We start from the raw sequence: 21,010 nt of genomic DNA, 5'->3' as shown, positions 1-21,010 counted from the left end.
GTACTTTTGCCACCTATGGTCCTGGTGCAGGGCTTCATGTCCCCCAATGTAGCCTGTTTTGTTTACCAATGTCTTTGTGTATGTAATAAGTTAATGTCCTCATATTTATGCTTCCGTCCATCCACTCTTTTCATTATTTCTATGTGTTCTGAGGCCCTTATTAAATAAATAGTCCAACACTTGCTTCTGGCGGCCATCTTGGAAACTACCCGCCATAAAAACAGTAAACAGTTTGTTCCCCCAGGCTGTCACTCTGATCAACACTAAACAGTCAAAGAGTGTCAGACCTGTTTCTGTTACTGTGAAATAACCTGGAACTAAACATAACAACCTTGGATCAACCTGTCACTGCGAAATGTTCATGGACATAATTTTTTCATTTAAATGTTCACCTGCACTACTCATCAATGCACTACTGCACTATTATCTTATTATTATTATTATTGTATTTTTATTTTATTTCATTATTATTATTATTATTATTATTATTATTATTATTATTATTATTATTATTATTATTATTATTATTATTATTATTATTTTTATTTAGTTTGCACATATTAGTCTAACTACTCTTATATTTATGTTTATACTTCTTTTTTATTTATTTTTATTTATTTTCTTTATTTTTCTTTATTCTAGTTGATTGTTATTATTTAATGTTACACTACCTGAGAGAGCACAGGTCACCAAAAGAAATTCCTCGTGTGTATTCATACACCCTTGGCCAATAAAGTTGATTCTGATTCTGATTCTGATTCTGATTATGTCGTCACCAGCGCCACAGGACGAGCATGCGCCGAACGACCGGAATTAATTTAAAGCAAAATTCAATGGATAGAGGATTGAGGTATAATTCCATTCAGAATTACAATCTGTATAAACCAGCCACTTAATTTGGAGTTAAGTTACATTTGGAATGGCCATTTTTGTCCAGAATTAAGATCAGTTTAAAGATGTATTACATTTTATTCTGAATTAAAAGAGAATTAAAGCTTTGATGTAAACGTAGTCAATGCAATGTGGTCTGAACCGCGTGTTCTTGTGTCAGTGGAACAGAACCAGACTCACGAGGAATGTGTAGAACAACCTGGAACACGGAGGTCATGTCAATGAGCCAGTAGCTATTGAACCACTGTGTTTGAATCCACCAGTAGTAATATGGAATAGCTTTTGGCTCCCAGTGAAAAGAGGCTAATTATTATTGAGTGGTTCTCTGGTACATGAGTCAGTTAAAGATCAATGCTCTACCAGATACACAATGGAATTCAACGCAGAGCATCAAAACCTCCTTGGAAACATGCCTGTTGGGTTTCTCTTGTGCTACTTTTCACACATTTTCTGTTTTTTATCTTTCTTCAGACATGTGCTAACTGGAGCGTTAATCAAGAAATGGATTTGATTTGATCAGAAATGTGTCTATTTTTCCTTTTTAAATGGAGAGAGGAAGTTGTTTTTCTCTCCTAATCTATGTTTTAGCACTGCAATCTTTTTTTAATAAATAAAAACACTGTTTTCGTCACGTTCATTAACCTTCCGTCAATTTGACCCAATTCAGTGTTTGAAATAATAGTTAACTTTATTCTTTTTGCTTCATATTTCATGACTTTTAGTACAATTGATTAAGCATAACATTATCAGGATGATGTTTTTTTTTTTCAATGTGCTGGACACATATTGCACACATTGGTGTTCATGTGAGGTTTTACCATCAATGAGGGTTTTCGAACAGCTCTTTCACAGTAAAAGTGACATAGAGGAGAATGAGACTGAGGACTTTACAGTGAATAACCCAAAATATGTTAGAAAAAAGGAGATAAAAAAAATAAGCAAATTGATATTTTTATTAGAGGATATGGTTCATTCTGTCAGAGTTATGAATGTTTTCCCCAAATTAGAAAAGATTTGGATGAAAAATTTCCACTAAACTGAACATTTAACCTGATGTGGCGCTGCAGGAAAGGTCAAAGGTCAAATCATCACCACAACCAATAGGGTTCATAACCTAGTGTGTCCTGATGGTGGCGCTAGAGAACAGGTGAAGTTTTCATGATAAAGTTTTTATTTATAGATTCAGCAAAAAAAGGGAGTGACACAAAAACTTGGGCAACATTTTTCTAAAAATCAGGCAAAGATCCCTGAAGTCAGATTGAGCCCAAGGGTAAAATGTGTTTTATAATATATATATAGGTTTAAGTCACATAAGCACATTGTGTAAGGGATGTTTTTTTTACCAAACATGCATATCCATTGTTTATATTTACTATTTCCACCTCTGTTTTAGCGTTAGAGAAGAGCTGACCATCAGTTACTCAGAGCAGGGTTTTTCAACCACTGTGCCACAGCACACTCGTGTGTCGTGACAGATCGTCAGGTGAAATTATTCAGTTTCACTAAATTCGTCTAAAAAAACATTTTACATTTTAACACTCTTAATGTTTAACACAGAACAAAATTGAATTATAAAAATGTATTTATTATTAATAACAAAAACAATAACAATAAATGATATAAATATAATATAAAATTATATAATATAGTGTAAAAAAAAATACATTGTATAACACAAAACAATATTTAACAGAATAAAGTTTAATTAGTAGTTTTTAATCATAATTGATGTTTTGTTTTCATATCATGAATTACACTTTTTATTAGAGAAAATAATACTGGTAAATCCATCCATTCATATTCTGCCAGCAAAATAAATATAAAATATGATAATATATATATATATATATATTTTTTTTTTTTGCTGAATTTCATTTGATTCGTATTAAAAACACTTATGCAGAATGTTAATTGTTAATTTTTTATTAGAAAGTGCAAATATGAAACATTAAAAACGTTTTTCTTTGTGTTTATTTGATTCCTATTCAAGACACTTTTATTAGAATCACTGTATATTGTTTAAATAGGCGACAAAGTTTTTCATGTTTTTTTTTTTTTTTTTCTACATTTTTTTTGTTGGCGTGTGCCTTGGGTTTTTTTTCAATGAAAAGTTGTACCTTGGCTTAAAAAGGTAGAAAAACACTGTCTCAGAGCATGTAGAGCATGGCAGTGCAGAATGATGCAGAGAATGATGGATATGGTTCAGTAAGAGCTTTATGTGTCACATGCAATGCACATCTTAAGCCTCTTTACTGTTTCTGTTCACAGTAATGCAGGGAATCTGGGTTATAGATCAAACCGTGTGGAAAAAGCAGGTCATAGCATGCTCTTCAATAAGTGGAATGAATTTCAGTCGATAAAAAGCAGCGGTCACACTGCAGTGCACGTCATGCATTTTCCCTCCATTCACAGGTTGTTGTTTTTTTCCATCTGTCCTCTTAAATAAATTAAACAAACATGACTCGTTTGATTTCAATGTTTATTGATATAGTTGTTGCTTAGCGTGGTTACATACATACATACATACATACATACATACATCACAAATGCAGGAGAAAAATACAAAATGACAATTTAAAATGGCCAAACAACAACTGAGATTGTCTAATCAAATAAGTAGATTCATTTTTAATTTTTTTCATATCTAAGAGTTCAACCAAGAGTGCAATAGATTTTGGAGGGAGTAATTACTTTATGTTTTTGGCTTTTGCAAAAATATATTTATTGGCAATTTAATTTCAATGTTAAATAAATATCAATGTATACATATATATATATATATATATAGAAATTATATATAAAAGCATTTTGAACGAAGCAAAAAAAAACATATATATGTTTTGAGGAAATCATATTCTATTTTTCCAATTACAAAAGGTTTGTTAAAAGCACATCAGTACCTCCTAAGGTTAAGTGTGTAATTTTCACCTTTAATTTAAGCTGTTTGACATTGTATTTCTGATGGTTTTTGCTCTTTTATAATCTTTTTCTATTTGACCTTTTGTTGTATTTTAAAATAAAGGGTAAATGTCTGGTTGACAATCAATGTAAGGCCTCAGAAAAAACGATAGTGTGTTAAATTTACTGAAATACTTTCATACATTTATAGCAAAATAATAGAAGAACATGGTTTTAAGCTAGCACCAGTGAAAGGTTAAAAACTGAGTACATGTCGAGGCTAAATATTGTTTTTTTTTTTTTCAAATTAAGGCAAGGATAAATTCATGGATGGACAGAAATTCACAAAACTGTTGGTTCTGGTGATCAATAAGTAATGGTTAAACCTTCACCTCACTGTAATATCAAGTGATCAATATGTAGAAATGGTTAGTATTTATCCTAGAATGGCAAAAAGCAGAAAAGACATGACGAGAGCAACGATGGAGGTTTGTTCAGCCAATCCGGATTGACCGCCTGTGGCCAGAGCACCAGCACGACCAGCACCAGTACCAGCACCAGCACCAGCACCAGCACCAGCACCAGTACCAGCACGACCAGGACCAGCAACTGGACCAGGTGGGGGCCCTGATCCTGAAAAACACAGCAACAAGATTCATTACTTTACTTTAAACCAGGGGTTCCTCATCTCTACTGGTTCTCTTATTTCTGAATCTAAGTCCCTCCTTTGTTTGACTGCATTATTTTTCTCATAATTCCAGTATTAGTGATAACATTTACTCTATAGAGTCATAAGTCTGTTGTTTGTAGTGATTCACTGAGAACAGAGAATGGACAAACCCTGCCATATGTGTACGATTGTCTGGATATAAAGCGGTGGATTGAGAGGTTGTTGTGATAATCTACTCTCTCTATTTACTAATGATACAGCTTTAGAAACGTATGTTACAGAAATTAGAAATAATAATAAAGACAGTTAGATTGGAACATCTGTTTTCTTTCCTTATTTGTGAATCTCAAACTCCGCCTGTGCCCTTATGTCCGACGACCTGTGAAAAAACAACTATAAAGCATAATAATGGAATAAATGGGTGATGATAACACATTTTAAAGAATCCCATTTTGTAAATGTATTGTTTTTTCAGGTTATGTTCTAGTCAAGATCATTTCTATCATCATTTTGTGTTTTTACTGTAATTTTGTGTATTTTGTTGTTTGTTTCATTATTCAGTATATTTTCTCTTATTTTGTGTGTTGTTGGTATTATATAAACTATTCTCTTTCAGTGCGTGTGTTTATGGTGTCGTTTGGTTGTTTCTTGTGTCGTTTTGTATGTTTCTCTTATTTTTGTGTATTTTGTGGTGATCTTATGTACTTTCCCCTCATTTATTGTATCTTTGTTGTCGTTTTGTGTGTTGCTGGTAATAGTAAGTATTTTTTTCTCTTAGTGCGTGTGTTTTTGGTGTCATTTTGTGTTACTTTTTATTATTCAGTATATTTTGTCTCTTATTTTGTGTGTTTTTGTTGTCGTTTTGTGAATTACTGATAATATTTAGAATGATTCACATTTTTAACTAAAAATAAACATGATAAAACCTTATATTGTTAATGCTTTCATTTGTTAATTTTCCTTTTTCTCTCTAAAGTACCCCCTGTAATGTCATCTAATACCCCAGGGGTACACGTACCATCATTTGAGAACCACTGTTCTAGATAACCGATAGTGTTTTGTTTTTCTATTAACTGTGTTACAAATACAGAGCAGCCAGGAATAGCGACAAGTACAGCTCAGATATATTTGTTGTGTATTTTTGTTTTAAATAGATTTATATTTGAGAAAGGGAAAGTATAGAATACAGTTAAGATTGTGTGTTTAAAGAATAGATTTTTAATCAGTTTTTTTTTTTTTTTTTTTTAATAAATTACGAGATATTTCAGGTGGGTGTGGATCGCGACCCCAAGGTTGAAAATTACTGATTCAGTGCTTCCCGAATAAATTTATTTCTATAGTGTTTTGTTTTTGTCATCTCCCACCTGATGTGGGACCAACAATGACCTTTGTATTTTCAGTTCATATTCTAATAAAAATCATTTCCATCATCTTATAATTATCATCATTTTTAGCTAAAAATATATATAATAAAACCCATAAATTTCATACTCATATTTGTTAATTTTCCACTCTCTCTCTCTTTCTCTCTCTCTCTCTCTCTCTCTCTCATGTACCCCCTGTAGTACCATCGCGTACCCCTAGGGGTACACGTACCTCATTTGGGAACCACTGCTTTAGATTGTTAGTGTGTCGTACTGTACGTACCTCTAAATACATGGATGGATGACAGATGAACCCAGAAGACGGTGCGCTCCTGTACTACGGTGACCCTGAAACACAAACAATTCATTTTTAGTGATATTTTCTCCATTCTTTACCAAAACGGGCTCTGAACATAAAATATTTGCTTTACATAAAGTAAATGGGGCCGTGAAAGTCTGGTGGAACCCAGCTGTAGACAGTGGTTACACCCTTCAGATTAGGGTTGGAGTGAGTCATAGCGCCGTGTGGGTTATTAGAACACTGTGGACATAAAATTAGCAATTATCAGCATTTTTGATGGTAAGATTTATTCATAAATGCTGACATTACGCTGTCATTATTATGACATGACCACCTGTCATTAGCATTAATAAGGTGTCATGAAGGATGTCATTAAGTGTCGTTCGTTACCTTAACCTCTAACCTTAACCTGAACCTCTAACCTTAACCTTAACCCATAACCTTAACCTTAACCTTAACCTTAACCCCTAACCTTAACCTTAACCTTAACCTTAACCCCTTACCTTAACCTTAACCTTAACCTTAACCCCTAACCTTAACCCCTAACCTTAACCTTAACCCATAACCTTAACCTTAACCCATAACCTTAACCTTAACCTGAACCTCTAACCTTAACCTTAACCCATAACCTTAACCTTAACCCATAACCTTAACCCATAACCTTTACCTTTACCTTTACCTTTACCTTTACCTTAACCTTAACCTTAACCTTAACCCATAACCTTAACCTTAACCCCTAACCTTAACCCATAACCTTAACCTTAACCCATAACCTTAACCTTAACCTTAACCCCTAACCTTAACCTTAACCTTAACCCATAACCTTAACCTTAACCCATAACCTTAACCTTAACCCATAACCTTAACCTTAACCTTAACCCCTAACCCCTAACCTTAACCTTAACCTTAACCTTAACCTTAACCCCTAACCGCTAACCTTAACCTTAACCCCTAACCTGAACCCCAAACCTTAACCTTAACCCCTAACCTTAACCTTAACCCCTAACCTTAACCTTAACCTTAACCCCTAACCTTAACCTTAACCTTAACCTTAACCTTAACCCCTAACCTTAACCTTAACCTTAACCTTAACCCCTAACCTTAACCTTAACCCCTAACCTGAACCTTAACCTTAACCTTAACCCCTAACCTTAACTTTTTTATCATTTATTATTTTATTTTTCTAATTTATGTCTGTCTTAAAGTTGTAAATTTGCACGATTATCCTTTTTTCAGACTTTAGCTACCTCGTGCCAATAAATACAGCTTTTTCCTTATTTTTTGTCCTTTCTTTAATTTTTTGGGAACACTTTTCATCCAAATAAGCTCCCTTTTGCCCAATAAACACCCATTGTTTCCTTCTTCCCCTACATTTTGCCACTTTCTGTTCCACATTTGAGCCCTTTTTCACAATTATTTGCCAAATGTTTCCCTTTTAAGCTACCCTATGCCATTACATAACACCTGGTTTCTTTTTATTTGCTCTTTTTTGGCCACTCTTGACTGCTTTTGGCTCATTTTAGTCACTTTTTGCTCTTTTCTTGCAACACTTTTGCCACTTTTGGACCATTTTTGACCACCTCACTCTTCAAAAAAAAAAAAAAAACGTAGCGGACCAGAATGGCCCACTTTGGGTTGACGATGCACGGTATGCCAGATGGACAGTCCACCCCTGTAATTTAGCAAAGGACACTTAATGACACCTTATTCATTCTAATGACAGACAATAACAGTGTAATGTCAGCCTTATGTATAAAACCTGTGTGTTAAAAGTGTTACACTATTTTTTTTTTTTTTTGTTTTCATATAATGATGCTTTAATCTGAGTATGAATAAAAACTCACATTCAGGAACTTAGTGTCTGGAGGTGGAAGCTGCCAGCTCCCCAAAGCGTCGTTACTTTCATGACTCCGAGCTTGCAGCAGCAAACCTCTATACTGAGGACCAGCGATGGTTACTGGAGGAAAAATACAAATAAACAGGGAAAGTTACTCAAATAGAATCAAATCTGACTGAACACCAGAGGTGAAAGTAATGGATGACAAGTTCACACGTTACTGTAATTTACCAGTTGCTTTTATGGGTACTTGTACTTTTTTTAGTATATTTATAAATCATTAATTTTACTAAAAGAAGTACAGTAACTTGTTACATTTCTACACCAAACCGTTACTGAGTAAATTATTATGATTTTTTTGTTTTAAAATGATCAACGAACATTGTTAAACTACAAAAAATTAAATAATCAGACAACAATCAAATGCATCACATCATAGCCGACCAATCAGATTAAATGTAATATACGACACCAAAACAACATTGAATGGAGGTTATTTTCTCAGTTTTAGAGTTGATAAATGTATCTATACTTAGTCTGAGATTTTATTTTATTTTTTTATTGAATTCATTGATGTTATTTTATGTATTTTTTTAATTTTCTACAGATGCCTTTGTGGAAAATAAATGAAGATCGAATTGTGGTAGATTTGGTTTCTGCCTTTTTAAGTTTGTACATGAGAGGTTTACTGTACGTGAGGGACCCGTACCAAGATTTATTACAAACGATAAACGTGGGGAGGTGAAAGTAACTAGTAACTTTTACTTTTGAGTACTATTTAATTTTAAAAAAAAATAGTTTTAGTTTTTTTTTTTGACTTGACTTACTTGTACTTCAGTACAATTTGAATCAGATAAAAGTACTTGAGTAAAATATATCAGTATTCTTTATGCCTCTGCTGAAGACTTTACACAATGAAATAAAGTGTCACCTTTTCAACAAACAATGCAGAACATACTTTTAATAACACTTGAAAACTATCTAATATTATTTTAAAAAAAACAAATAAATGTAAACATTCAAACTTCACTTTCTTTAGTGTTTTTCAAACAGAATAAAACAGTCATTTTTTTCCAGCAACTTCATTTTGTTTTCTTTTTGAAATTATGTGTTAAGGTTGGTCTCCTGACATGTTTCGACTGCCAAACTGTCAGTCTTCCTCAGAGGCATCTACTACATTTTACTCTCCAACACCTGGGACTCTCTTCTCCAGAGAGAACTCTCAGGTTGGCCACGCCCATAAGTAAATCTTAAGGACACATCAAAGCAATCAGTAGATGCCTCTGAGGAAGACTGACAGTTGGCAGTCGAAACATGTCAGGAGATCAAAATAAATTTTATGAAAAAGGTTTTCTGAATAAAAGACAATTTAACATATTATTCAAAAAGAAGAGAAAATGAACTTCAAAGCAACACATCAAATGACACATCAAAGCAATTGTAGATGCCTTTGAGGAAAACTGACAGTTGGCAGCCAGAGGTGGACTGGGACAAAAATTCTGCCCTGGCTTTTTCTGTCTAGACCAGCTCACTACATTATCAGAAACACCATGTACTGTATATAACATCTTCTTAACCTATTTTCTTTGGTCATTTTACATCTTCCTTTGTCCAATTTTTTGCCCCTTTTTAACAAGTTCTGACACTTTATTCAGACTTTATCAACCTTTTGCCAATAAATATAATTTTTTTCCTATTCTTTGTCCATTTTTGTAAGTTCATTTTGACACTTTTATCCAATTGTTGTTTTTTTTTGGCCACTTTTCATCCAATAAGGCTACCTTTTGCCCAATAAATATCACTTGTTTCCTTTTTTCCCAACAATTTGCCTCTTTTTGTTCCACTTTTTCACTATTGTTTACCACATGTTGCCCATTTCAGCTGCCCTTTGTTATTAAATACCACCTGGTTTCTTTTTTTTTTTTGCCATTCTTGACTGATTTTAGTCACTTTACACTCTTTTCTTGCCACGTTTTTTCCACTTATGGACGATTTTTGGCCACCAGACCGACTTAAGGTCCACGACCCACCAGGACAATGCCCGGTGTGCCAGATGGTCAGTCCACCCCTGGTTGGCAGTCAAAACATGTCACGAGACCAAAATAAACTTACTGTAAAAAGTTGTCTGAATAGAAAAAACCTTAACATAATATAGTTCTATTATCTCAGAGGTTTTATCATCATCATTTGGGACAACTAAATACATATTTAGTTATTTCCATCTTACCAGTCACTGGATATCCGGGGTAGAACATCTTGGAGTTGGTGAGCACAGAGTATGGAGATGGTGTGTGCTGAGGATAAGCCCCAACATGGCGGGGTATCATCGGTCCACAGGCGTCAGAATGGGCCCCAGTGGGGTATCCATCAATGCACCAGAGAATGGGAACCAGAACCAGAACTGTCAGCAGCAGCTCCATGGTGGAACCAGTAGAAATGGAATCACCAGTGAAGAACCCAGAGAGGACAATGCTTATAAATACTGAATTGATCTGATAGCAGTTGCTGAGTCATGCAGCTGAAATATATCAGTTAACTTGTGCCTTTCACACTTTTGCTCTTGTGATTATTTTCATAACAATATGTGACACTCACACATTTCTGGGCAAGACAATGATCACGATTTTAGTAGAAACTGTAACATTCTGAGCATAAGTGCAGCCCTGTGTGGAAGTACTAAAATATATTAGTGAAAGCTAATGTAAATATTGTCAAAAATTGGGTGATTTAACATTTTAAACTGTGATTACATAAAGGAAAGTTTTGCATGATCAAATTGAACATTGGTGAGGTTAAATAGTTTCGCTAAATTTACAATTTGGATGAAAATTTAAAAAACACAACCCTACAGGTTATGATGTCATGTTTAACTCTACTAAGGCAGGTGTAAATCTATTTTATGAAAACATACCTAATCAATTCTTAATATTTGTCTGGTTTTAGCTCACTAATGCCTCATGTCCGATTGTTTCACGTCTGCTCATGCTTTGCTCACCTTAGGAAAGGATTTTTTTGTTAATCGTGTTTACATTCCGTGTAATACAGTACACAGGGTTCTCTCCAGCACTGTTGAGGGTAGGGTCACGTTTTGGCCGGGAAACTCCCGTATTTTACCCCTCTTTCCCGCCATCTTCCCGTATTATTATTTTCCCGTAAATATCCCGTATTTTAATGTAATAATAATTAAGATGCCTTACTAAACTGAACACCGTCACTAGCCTCGAGAGAACTGACACCTGAGTGGCAGTTCTCGCGATTTTAGTGTCGACAGCGGCAACAAACTCAGAAACAACTCAGAACAGAGATGATGATGAATGAAGACGTTCCAGCGAAAAAAACAAAGAACTGGTGTAAATACTGTATGTTGTAAAATGTAACACATAGTTTATCTTCATAAAGACCATCAGGATGTGACACAGTTACACGTTCTGTTAGATTAATAACTGATATTATAACGTCTACCACAGCAGAAGGAACCACGTAAGTCACCATGAAAAACCAGCCAATCACAAGCTCCACAAATATACACTGTTTATAAAGTGTTAAATAATGTAAAGTCTGTAATAAATGTGTCTAATAAGTCATTAGTGAATATCAGAGAACCACATGACTGAGCATGAGAAATTATAAGAAAATATATCATAAAATAAAATGTTAATGTCTAACTTAAAGACAAACAATGTGAAATTAACAGTAAATATGCAACGTGTTGACTTGTATATAAACTGTAAGTATATTAAATAAACATGTTTCATAAACACATTTATGTTTTTATTTACGCTGTTTTATAATTTATGAATTAGTGCTGGGCGATATATCGAGATTCAAGATGTATCAAGTTTTCTATTTTGGCGATATAGAAAACTATAATATTTCATATATATATAAATATTATAGCTTATTATGTATCAAAATACTAGTTTTAGGAGTCGCTGCTTTTACTTCTCAGAACAACATGTAAAGCTCAGTTAGATGATTAATGAGTGACACATATTGATCAGCTGTTTGTTAATAAATGTCTCTGTGTAGCATTTTGCATCAGCAAATATAACCCAGAATTGTTTTTCTGCTCAGACTTTATTTGATAAATTATCTAGATTTATTTCATATTTCACCATTTTGAGAAAATATATTGAGATATGAGTTTTAGTCCATATCACCAGCCCTAGTAGGAATGTTCACAGCATTTTAATGTTAATAAAGGTCGACCTACCAGATTCTAATCACATTATTGTGTTTAGTAAGTGGTTGATAAGTGGGTATTTTAGATTTCTTATACATCTATATTAAAATATAAGGGATACTGGAGCTTGGTTGAGTGGGTGGAACGTCTCGTAGTGGGCGCCAGAAAATTTTCCTATTTTCAAATCCAAAACTTGACAGGTATGGGTGGGGTAGGGGGCCCCCTACGCTGTGATATTGCTCCCTTACGGTGTGATGTTGCCCTTTTCTGTTGTTAATTTTTTTTTTTTAAATCGGTACTGTCGTAATAATTGTTGCACACTTGGACACAAAGGGACTTCCAGGCATGTGTAAACTCTTTTTAATCTGAATAACCCAGAAACACATACATCAGCTGCACTGTCTATTTAAAGCAGGCGATCTGCTCTGTTTGCTCCCATCTTCACCTGAGGACCCCTGCAGCCAATTAGCTGCCCCCGATAGTGCCTGTGTGCATCCTCCAATGTAAACAGAGTTCTACAACTAGACGAAGCGCGTAGTGACACACGTTTATACAGTAACTCACAACGGAACATTCATGGGAACGCACGGATGTGAATAGCGTCTGATTAAAACTTATTCAGGCTTAAAGGTGCAGTCTGCAACTCTTAGAAAAGTGATTTTTGTCATATTTGCTACAGCTGTCAGTTATGTAACGACAGCTTTACATGAAACTAGTAGTTTGTGTGAAAAAAACAGGCTCGTTGAGCCCCGCCCCCTAGTGCTCCTGCAGCCTTTGGCAGATTGCCAGAATGCACCACGGCCAAAACAGCAGACAGGTTACCAAAGTGCTGAAAACACACAAAATAAAACAGTAAAAACAGAAGCATCAAAGCAAAAAAAAATGTAGACACTACTTGGTATTAAACGTTATCCTAAATAATGTGTTTAAGTTTTGATTTGAGATTATATAAACCCCGAATCTTACATCTGGAAAGACAATAAATGGCTGTTTTAACTGAGGTTTGGACTCATTAAAGTGTTTGAATAAGTATGAAGTAGATAGTGTCGTTAGTTACACTGAAGTATTTCACATCTTAAGGTCAAACACACTCCTTCACTAGAACAAGCTCCAGTATTCTCTGAATCTTTTTACTAAATATCACTGTTGTCATGTGGCTCCTGATAATGTCAACAAATGCCCAAAGACGTGTTTTCTAAAGAATAGAGAGGCTTCTGTTTAGAAACTGGAGTTGATAGCGTGAGGTTTGTTTTATTTAATAATCAAAGGTGAAATGTTTGTCTCCCTGAGCACTTTCTAAGTCTGACATTTTATTGTATTAACAGTGTTAGCTCACTTTTTATTGCACATTTTTCCTAGTATTTTATTCTATTACATGGTAAAATTGTGAAGATTTAAAGAAAAAAAAGCTGATAATTCAGCTCCTTTAAAGGCAACACAGGCATGTTTTATTTTGAATGAGCTTTTGTAACTTTTTAATCACAGTGAGGGTCACAGAAATATTATTCACAGGCTACATTATCAACATTAAAGGGGGAAAAATAACTTTAAAAGTTTGTGCTACAGTGATAAACATTCCTTTAGCCTCTGCAGACGGACAAAGTTGAAAAAGTTCTGTTTCCTCCTCCCTTGTTATTCCACATTTTGTAAAAAGTCAGCGTCAAATGAGACCTGACGTCACCGATAGTAGGGATGGGCGATATTGACAAAAAAATGTATCCCAATAATTTCTGGTATTTATCACGATAACGATAAAAATCACGATAAATAAAAACTATAAATAAACAAAAACAACTTAGTGTAAACAGGTTCTTTACAAACACAAATAAATGTGAATACATCACTAGACACATTTAAAAAGGTTACAATATCTGCTGACTCAGACAGTTCATGAGCTGATATTCTATGGAATATATTTGTGAATGTGGATTACTATTAGTGTTATTGTATGTAATTCATTTATTTCCTCACTTGAAATGAAATTATTTAAAAAAAGAAGAAAAAAAAGCACATTAAAAGCACAAATAATTTCAATAGTGTTTTTATTGCTGATGAAATGTAACTAAAAAATGTTGCTTTTCACAAATTGGGATGAATGAATAGTGACATTATTATTTATGCTAATATTTATTTGTTGAAGTGTTCTTTTTACTTGGTCTATTATTCCTTATATGGAGTGGTTAGTGTTAGCACTTAGCTCAGTCAGTGTGTCGTTTGTTAGCTTAGCATAGTTAGCTTTAGTTGAGTTTCCAGTTCATAATCGTTGCTACAGGTTCATCTCTGTCCCTGTGTTTGTGGAACTTTGGGTGGATCTGATGGAGGAACTTGAATTGGTTCCCTTTGTTGGATGGTTTTCTGGTTTTAACCAAGTAGTGGTCCGTGTTGTATTGCAGTATAGTAGCTTCAGTTAGCCCTGACAAACATGTCACACACACAGACGGCAGTGTGTGCGGGGGGCGCTGCACACCGTGGAGAGCTTCCGTAAACAATGTTCCACTGCAGAGAATAAGTTGTTGACCACAAACGGGGCAGTTTCGGCCCGTGGAACACGTTTTTTGGGGCATTCTTGGCTAAATTTCAGACATGAGAATGTGTCATTTATATCATGGGATGACATATTCTTACCGGTCAGAATATTTTTGACGATAAATCACAAACGATAAAATATCGCACATTCCTAGTCACCTAGTAGAAACTCCTCCTCCTGAAATCCTGGCTCCTCCTACCCTACATAAGAACGTGAGCTCCTCCCTTGTCATCTATGTGAAGCTACATGAACAAAATGCATTTAACCCCTCCCTGAGGAGCAGTGGGCAGCCACGTATAGCACCCAGGGAGGGGTTAATATAAGGAACTGATCAACACCCCACAGTGATGGATCAGGGAGATTAGAACCAGTGAGACTATGATTAAAAGCCTGCTCCCTTAACCATTAGTCCCTTTATCCACAGATGATATATTTACGTTCAGTATATAAATAACCCAGAATATAGATAATCCAAAGTGCAGTGTGATCGCTCACAATAAGTCCCATTTTTAGTAGCAGTTACATCACCTCGTATCGCCTTTGAGATGATCTGACATGTTTGTGACCCAATGCGATGCAGTGGTTGGACAAAACAAATGATTATCACATTAAAGCTGAGAGGACGTCTCTATGTCCCGCCCTCAACAGCTTCACCTCCTCCCCCTGCCTCTACAATCTACCAGAGGCCACGCCTCTACTTTTCTGCACGTGCATTGCAGAACATAACAAGGTCACATCAGGTCACATTGATATAGGTCTATGGGTCAGGTAAGAGCCAAAATCATATTTACCTGTTTGCTGTTGTGATACGAGGCCGTGTTTCCATGAATAGTTCAACATTCACTTTGATTGACAGTCTCAAAAACAGGAAGTAGAAGCTTATTGGCTGGGTGCACTCAGCGATCTTGATGAAAAACAGCAGAATACTGGATCTTTAATGCCAGCATTTAGAATAATGACCAATCTGAGCATTAATACAAAATGACCATAAGGGTTCAACCTGTATTTATGTCATTTTAATAATTTTATACAGTTTTGATATTGTTTAGTGTGTTTTTGTTTTGTCAATTTCTGTTTCTATTTGACTTTACATTTACTAATTTTTATAAGTTCATCTTTTGAATTTTTGGAAGTAAATTATTTCTATTTTTGTTGTCATTGAAGACCACTATGTCTAATCTATATGGACTTTAGAAAATGGAAAACTAACTCATTTACAGACCCTTTGATTGTTTGTAAACATTGTGACATATTTTGTTGGGCGGGGCTTAGCCTGGAGGCAAAACCACAATTGACTTCTGTTTTTTTCTGAACACAAGTGTCCGCTGGAATCCTATGAATCTTTAATTTATGTCCACTAACATTATTCCTTCCATTCTGAAGCTGTAGCATTATTAGCTTCCACGGTCTTTAGCCAGCGGCGTTTCCTGTTTTCGCCTCCAGCTAGAGTTGTGACGTGGGCCATTAAGGGGTCTATATGGGTTCTCAACCTTTTCAGCCCATGGCCCCCAAAATAAAGGTCCCAGAGAGCGGGGACCCCCACTGTAGCTGAAGGTGGTTGAACACAGACATGAACATTGAAGAACAGTCATGTGGAGACAGGACCATCTATAAGGGGGAATAAAGGAGAGATTTTTGGGGTCCATCCATAAAGTCAGTAAAATGATGGTCCATTGTTCTATGAATCTGTGATAACCACATTTATTTATTCATCTGAATAATATCCACTGTTATCCAGGAACGTTTATTATTATTATTATAGTCATCTGAAAGATGGAAATCCTGGTTTTAATCATAAATAAATGGGTTAAAAGTGAACAAAAATGGTGGAAAAGGAGGTGAAATGGGATTTTAAAAAACACAAACTGGTTAGAAGTTGCACATTAGAGTGGCCAAAAACGAACAGAAAAAGTGGTAAAAAGTGTTCAAAGTGTCAATATTGGAACAATTAGATTAAACTGGCAAATAATGGGCATGGCAAATCGTAAATGTGGTTAAACTGGAAAAAAATAGACATGAAATATCGTGAAAAGAAGTTAAAATGTAACAATAACATATGTGACATTAGGTGGAAAAGTGGTAGAAATGGTTTATAAGTGCTGGAAATGTCTTCAAAGTGGAACAAAATGCAGAAAAGCAATTTAAATTTGATGTAGAAGTGTCAGAAATAGGAGTAATGTAGCAAAAATGCATTTAAAGGAACAAAAATATGGCAATAAAAAGTGATGAAAATAGGTTAAAATAAGGCAAGTTTGATAGAGTTAAAAACTATATTCTTAGTTTCTTGAAGGCATCTGGAGACCCCCTCACAATGTCTCCAAGGTTGAGAACCCCTGCCTTAGATCACAATGTGTGTGAACAGAGCGTTGTCTTTACTTTTACTCTGCACAACAGCCTCATTTTGTTCAACACATAAAAATAAAAGACATAAGAAAACAAGAAACATGCATGATAAACTTCTTTAAAGCATGTTTTTAAATGTTTCCATTTATTTCTACAGTAAATATATGTAGTTGGATTGTTACCAGTACACAGGGGATGAACGAGGAAAAAAAAAACCTTTGTATCAAAGGAATTAGACGTTCATAAAACTTTAGATTTTGAATTCATAGTTCATTCTGTCCAAACAAGCTGTTTTTTTTGGTGCATAAAGGTGTGCATTCGCTTCTTCAGCAGCTGGTTTTATAACAACTGACCAATCAGAGCAACTGGTCACAGGCGGAGCCTCACCTGCAATTTATTAAAAAATCAGCACCAAAACAAAGTGATGAAATACACATTAAACTAATATACTTGCAAACTAAAAAACCTATTTATTCAGTCTGACTTTAATGTAGTGCTTTGTAAGATGTTTTAAAATATTTTTTAGGGTTTGTTTTGGTTTTTTAGGGTTTTTCTTTTTATGCTAATTTTAATGTTTTATTTTTTTTTTTTTTTAACTTTCCTTCTCTGTTTAGTTTATTTTTTTTATTTTTAACTCTTTGTTATTTTATCTTTTTTTTATTAAATTATTTTATTAAATTACTTCTGTGTGCATTAGTCTCTAAACCTTTTCTTTAATCATGTTTAACTTTTGTCAACCTCTTCAGTAAATGTCTGTAAAGCACTTTGATCAATAACTAAATCTGTAAGAAAGGTTCTAAATAAATAAAGTTGAACAATTAAATAAACATTGTGAGTTAGAAGGATGTGCATCTCCCTCTTCCCCTTTAACCAACTCAAAATAAATTAAAAAAAATAAAAATGAGAAAAAGCACATTATTTCATGACACATGGATGACACAGAAAATATGTTTTGCCCTTAATTTCACATAATTGAACCATTTATTAAACTTGCTGTAAGTAGAGCAGAAAGGTGTTACAGTTCCTAGAGTATTTAATACAATTTGTTAAGTTATTCAAACCTATTTGAGAGAAACAATGTATGTGGGTTTGGTAAGAGTTTTAATTAAATCAATGATAAATAGAGCACATACGTTATGAATTTGCATCATAATCAATTACTTAATTTGTTATGTTGATTAATATAATCTGAGCTGAATTAAATGTGTTTGAACCTTAACCTTTAACCTCAGACTGTGATCAGATGGATGTGACCTCAATATGACTGAGTGGTTCTGTGTGAATGAAAAGCTGGATATCGTCTACAGCTGATCACTTAACGTTTACAGCTCTGTTTGGTTTTAGAGCGATGGGAATAATGGGCTCAGCATGTAGTTACAGTACCTGTGTCAGGTACAGTGTTGTGCTAGTTACTGAAAAAAGTAACGAGTTACCGTTACTAGTTACTTCATTATCAAAGTAACTCAGTTACTATTTTGACTACTTACACCAAAAAGTAATGCGTTACTTAGAATTATAGAATGTATTATTTATTTTGGGTCATTTGTGTCCATACAGCTTCATATCAGTGCTATAATAATATAATAATCCACTGTTGGTCAACTGCTATAAAACAACCATAAATGATGTGCATAGAAAGCACAAAACAGCTGCTCCAAAATTAAAACAGTAATTTTTCAGCCTTAGCACAGTAATGTAAAGTAAGCTGTGTATATTCCAGGTGCACATTCTGCTGTTGAAAATGCTTATAAAATAAAATGTGGAAAAACTAATTCACAGCATTTTTCTCAGCTACACAATGCTAAACATATCAGGCTAACAAGCTGCTGTTAGCAATGACTCAGCAGCAGCGACAGGCTGCTTATTTACAACAACATACCGTGCAATAGTTTGGCTGACCTGTCCCTGGATAACAGTCACAGTCCGTTAAAATCCAGCCACGCTTCACCAATGCAACTTTTGGAGACAAAAATAATACGTGTATTTCCACTCTGAGAAGCACGTCCTGCTCTCGCATTGACTCACCATGATTGGCCCACGTGATGTAAGCAGAAACACGCTGACAATGCTTCTTCTTCTACTGTTTTACGGTGTTTGGCATGGCGTCCCGCAAAAATATGTAGCGCCACTGTAAACAGGAAGTACACTGCAGCTAGCAAAGTAACGGACAAACGCACCATATTGTAACAGTAACGGCGTTATTTCGTTAGAAAAATATTGCGTTACATTACTAGTTACAGAAAAAATAAACACATCCATATGTTGCAGTTATGGAGGAAAAAAAGCCTTGAATCTAATCCTGAGGTTATAGATTTTAAAACATTCAATATATACTTCCTGAATAGAAAGGTACATAAAATACCAAAAAAATTCTGATGATTTTAAGTTTAAAGCTTATACATTATGCTATATACAGCTGCTTACCTGCCCACTTTTTAATATATCAGATATAACATTATGTACGCCATTTACCTGAGAGGCCATACTTTCACTAGGTGCGTTATCTACAGGCAGATTTAGGCCTTAAATGTTAAAACATCTGCCATGCACCTTGTGAATTTTTACTATTAACATTATTTGGTATTTTAATGAATACTTTTCTCTACTAATTTACATTAATTTAAAGGGGACATATCATGCTTTTAAGTCCTTCCTTTTTACATATAAATCATACATTTGTGGTCTATATAAAGCGGAACTGCAATGCTTAGGTCTGAATTCCTCATTATTATAGCTCCACCCCTTTTCTACCACTTTTCTGATGTGCTTCTGAGAACAACTCGTTTTGGTGCTGTCTCTTTAAATGCAAATGAGACACTTCATACCCCGCCCCCTCTCCAGGTTGCAGAGGTGACACTTGGTTCAACTCCACCCTGTTCGGCCATTTTTGTAGTTTTATAGAAGAGATACGATTAGTAAGCGGCGCAGAAAAAGTTTATTCACACGTTATTTACAAAATGTCAACAACGTTAGACTTGTCCATCCAGCCTTACATGTTCCAGCCAGAGTCTGACCCTGTGGAGCGAGATGAAAATGAAGATGATGAACCTGCAGAACCCTAACAAGTGAGCTAACACAAGCACCGAGCTAACGCTAGCGCCAAGCTAACGTCACAAAATGTATTTTAATACAGTCTTTTCAAAGACAAAAACGTCAAAATGAAATGACTAATGAAAACTTCAGACTTAAATTAAACCACGTAGGCCATATCATCAAGGATCTAAAACGAGCACACAGCGCTAACATATGAAGACGGTGCAACTGGTAATGCTAACAAAACAATGACAGGGACGTCTTATCATCACACTTTTTAGCGTTACAGCTTACCGAAGTGCTCTGTTCATCGTCTCCAAAGATAGAAGGAATTGAACCCTCAATCAGACAAAGTCTTTCTGTAAATCCTTCTTTATACTGGTGGAGGTTGATGAAGCAGTCATCATTGAAGTGCTTCACACACACAAAAATGACCTTATCCACAGATGTGGGTACATTTCCGTGAAAAACGGCCATTGGCAGTTTTAGGCATAATTGTAATTGCATATTTGATAATTAATTACAATTATGGCATAAATATATCTGTAATTGTAATTAAAAAAAAAATTGATGGTGTAATCGGAATTAAATTGTAATTGAGTTTAGATAATTGACATTGTAGTTGTATTTGCTATAAAAAAAATCTATAAAAAATGTCATTTATTATTTATATTATTATAATTTAATGCAAATCTGTGGAACCATGTTACAGTTCTATACATATGTAGTTATTAATAATTATTAAAATATGTGTCATATCAAGCTTTCCCATATGTTACCATTTTAATTTTTTTTTTATCTAGGCATATACTGACACAAAAAAGGCTCAGACACCCACACAAAAAATATTAAACCTATATTTTAATTGATTATGAAGCCTAACAAGGTAATAATAGTAAATAAATGAGATGATAGATATTTGTTTTTAGTGTATTTTACAGCTGATTTAGGACCCGTTAGCAT

General features: G+C 34.6%; 1 protein-coding gene across 1 annotated transcript; it reads right to left on the bottom strand.

Annotated features, from left to right (window-relative positions):
* Positions 1 to 3,573: 3,573 nt before the first annotated feature.
* On the bottom strand, positions 3,574 to 10,397 carry LOC114469223 (putative defense protein 3). Its single transcript, XM_028456498.1, has 5 exons — positions 10,189 to 10,397; positions 7,969 to 8,081; positions 6,255 to 6,364; positions 6,107 to 6,171; positions 3,574 to 4,422 (listed from the first exon to the last, which is right to left on the bottom strand). Exons 1-5 carry the CDS (start codon positions 10,379 to 10,381, stop codon positions 4,226 to 4,228), a joined length of 678 nt encoding a protein of 225 aa, XP_028312299.1. The 5' UTR covers positions 10,382 to 10,397; the 3' UTR covers positions 3,574 to 4,225.
* Positions 10,398 to 21,010: the final 10,613 nt, after the last annotated feature.

Source organism: Gouania willdenowi, chromosome 9 (genome assembly GCF_900634775.1).
Source record: "Gouania willdenowi chromosome 9, fGouWil2.1, whole genome shotgun sequence".
NCBI lineage: Eukaryota > Metazoa > Chordata > Actinopteri > Blenniiformes > Gobiesocidae > Gouania > Gouania willdenowi.
Note: the sequence above shows the minus strand (reverse complement) of the source record. Positions and strands in the feature narration are given on the sequence as shown.

Bases quoted from the DNA above. Each gene is read 5' to 3' on its own strand.
- LOC114469223 (XM_028456498.1), bottom strand. From the start codon at position 10,381: ATGGAGCTGCTGCTGACAGTTCTGGTTCTGGTTCCCATTCTCTGGTGC. The intron at 8,082-10,188 runs GTAAGATGGAAA...TTTTTCCTCCAG, and splicing joins CCCCGGATATCCAGTGACTG to TAACCATCGCTGGTCCTCAG. The intron at 4,423-6,106 runs GTACGTACAGTA...TGTGTTTTTCAG, and splicing joins ATCCATCCATGTATTTAGAG to GATCAGGGCCCCCACCTGGT.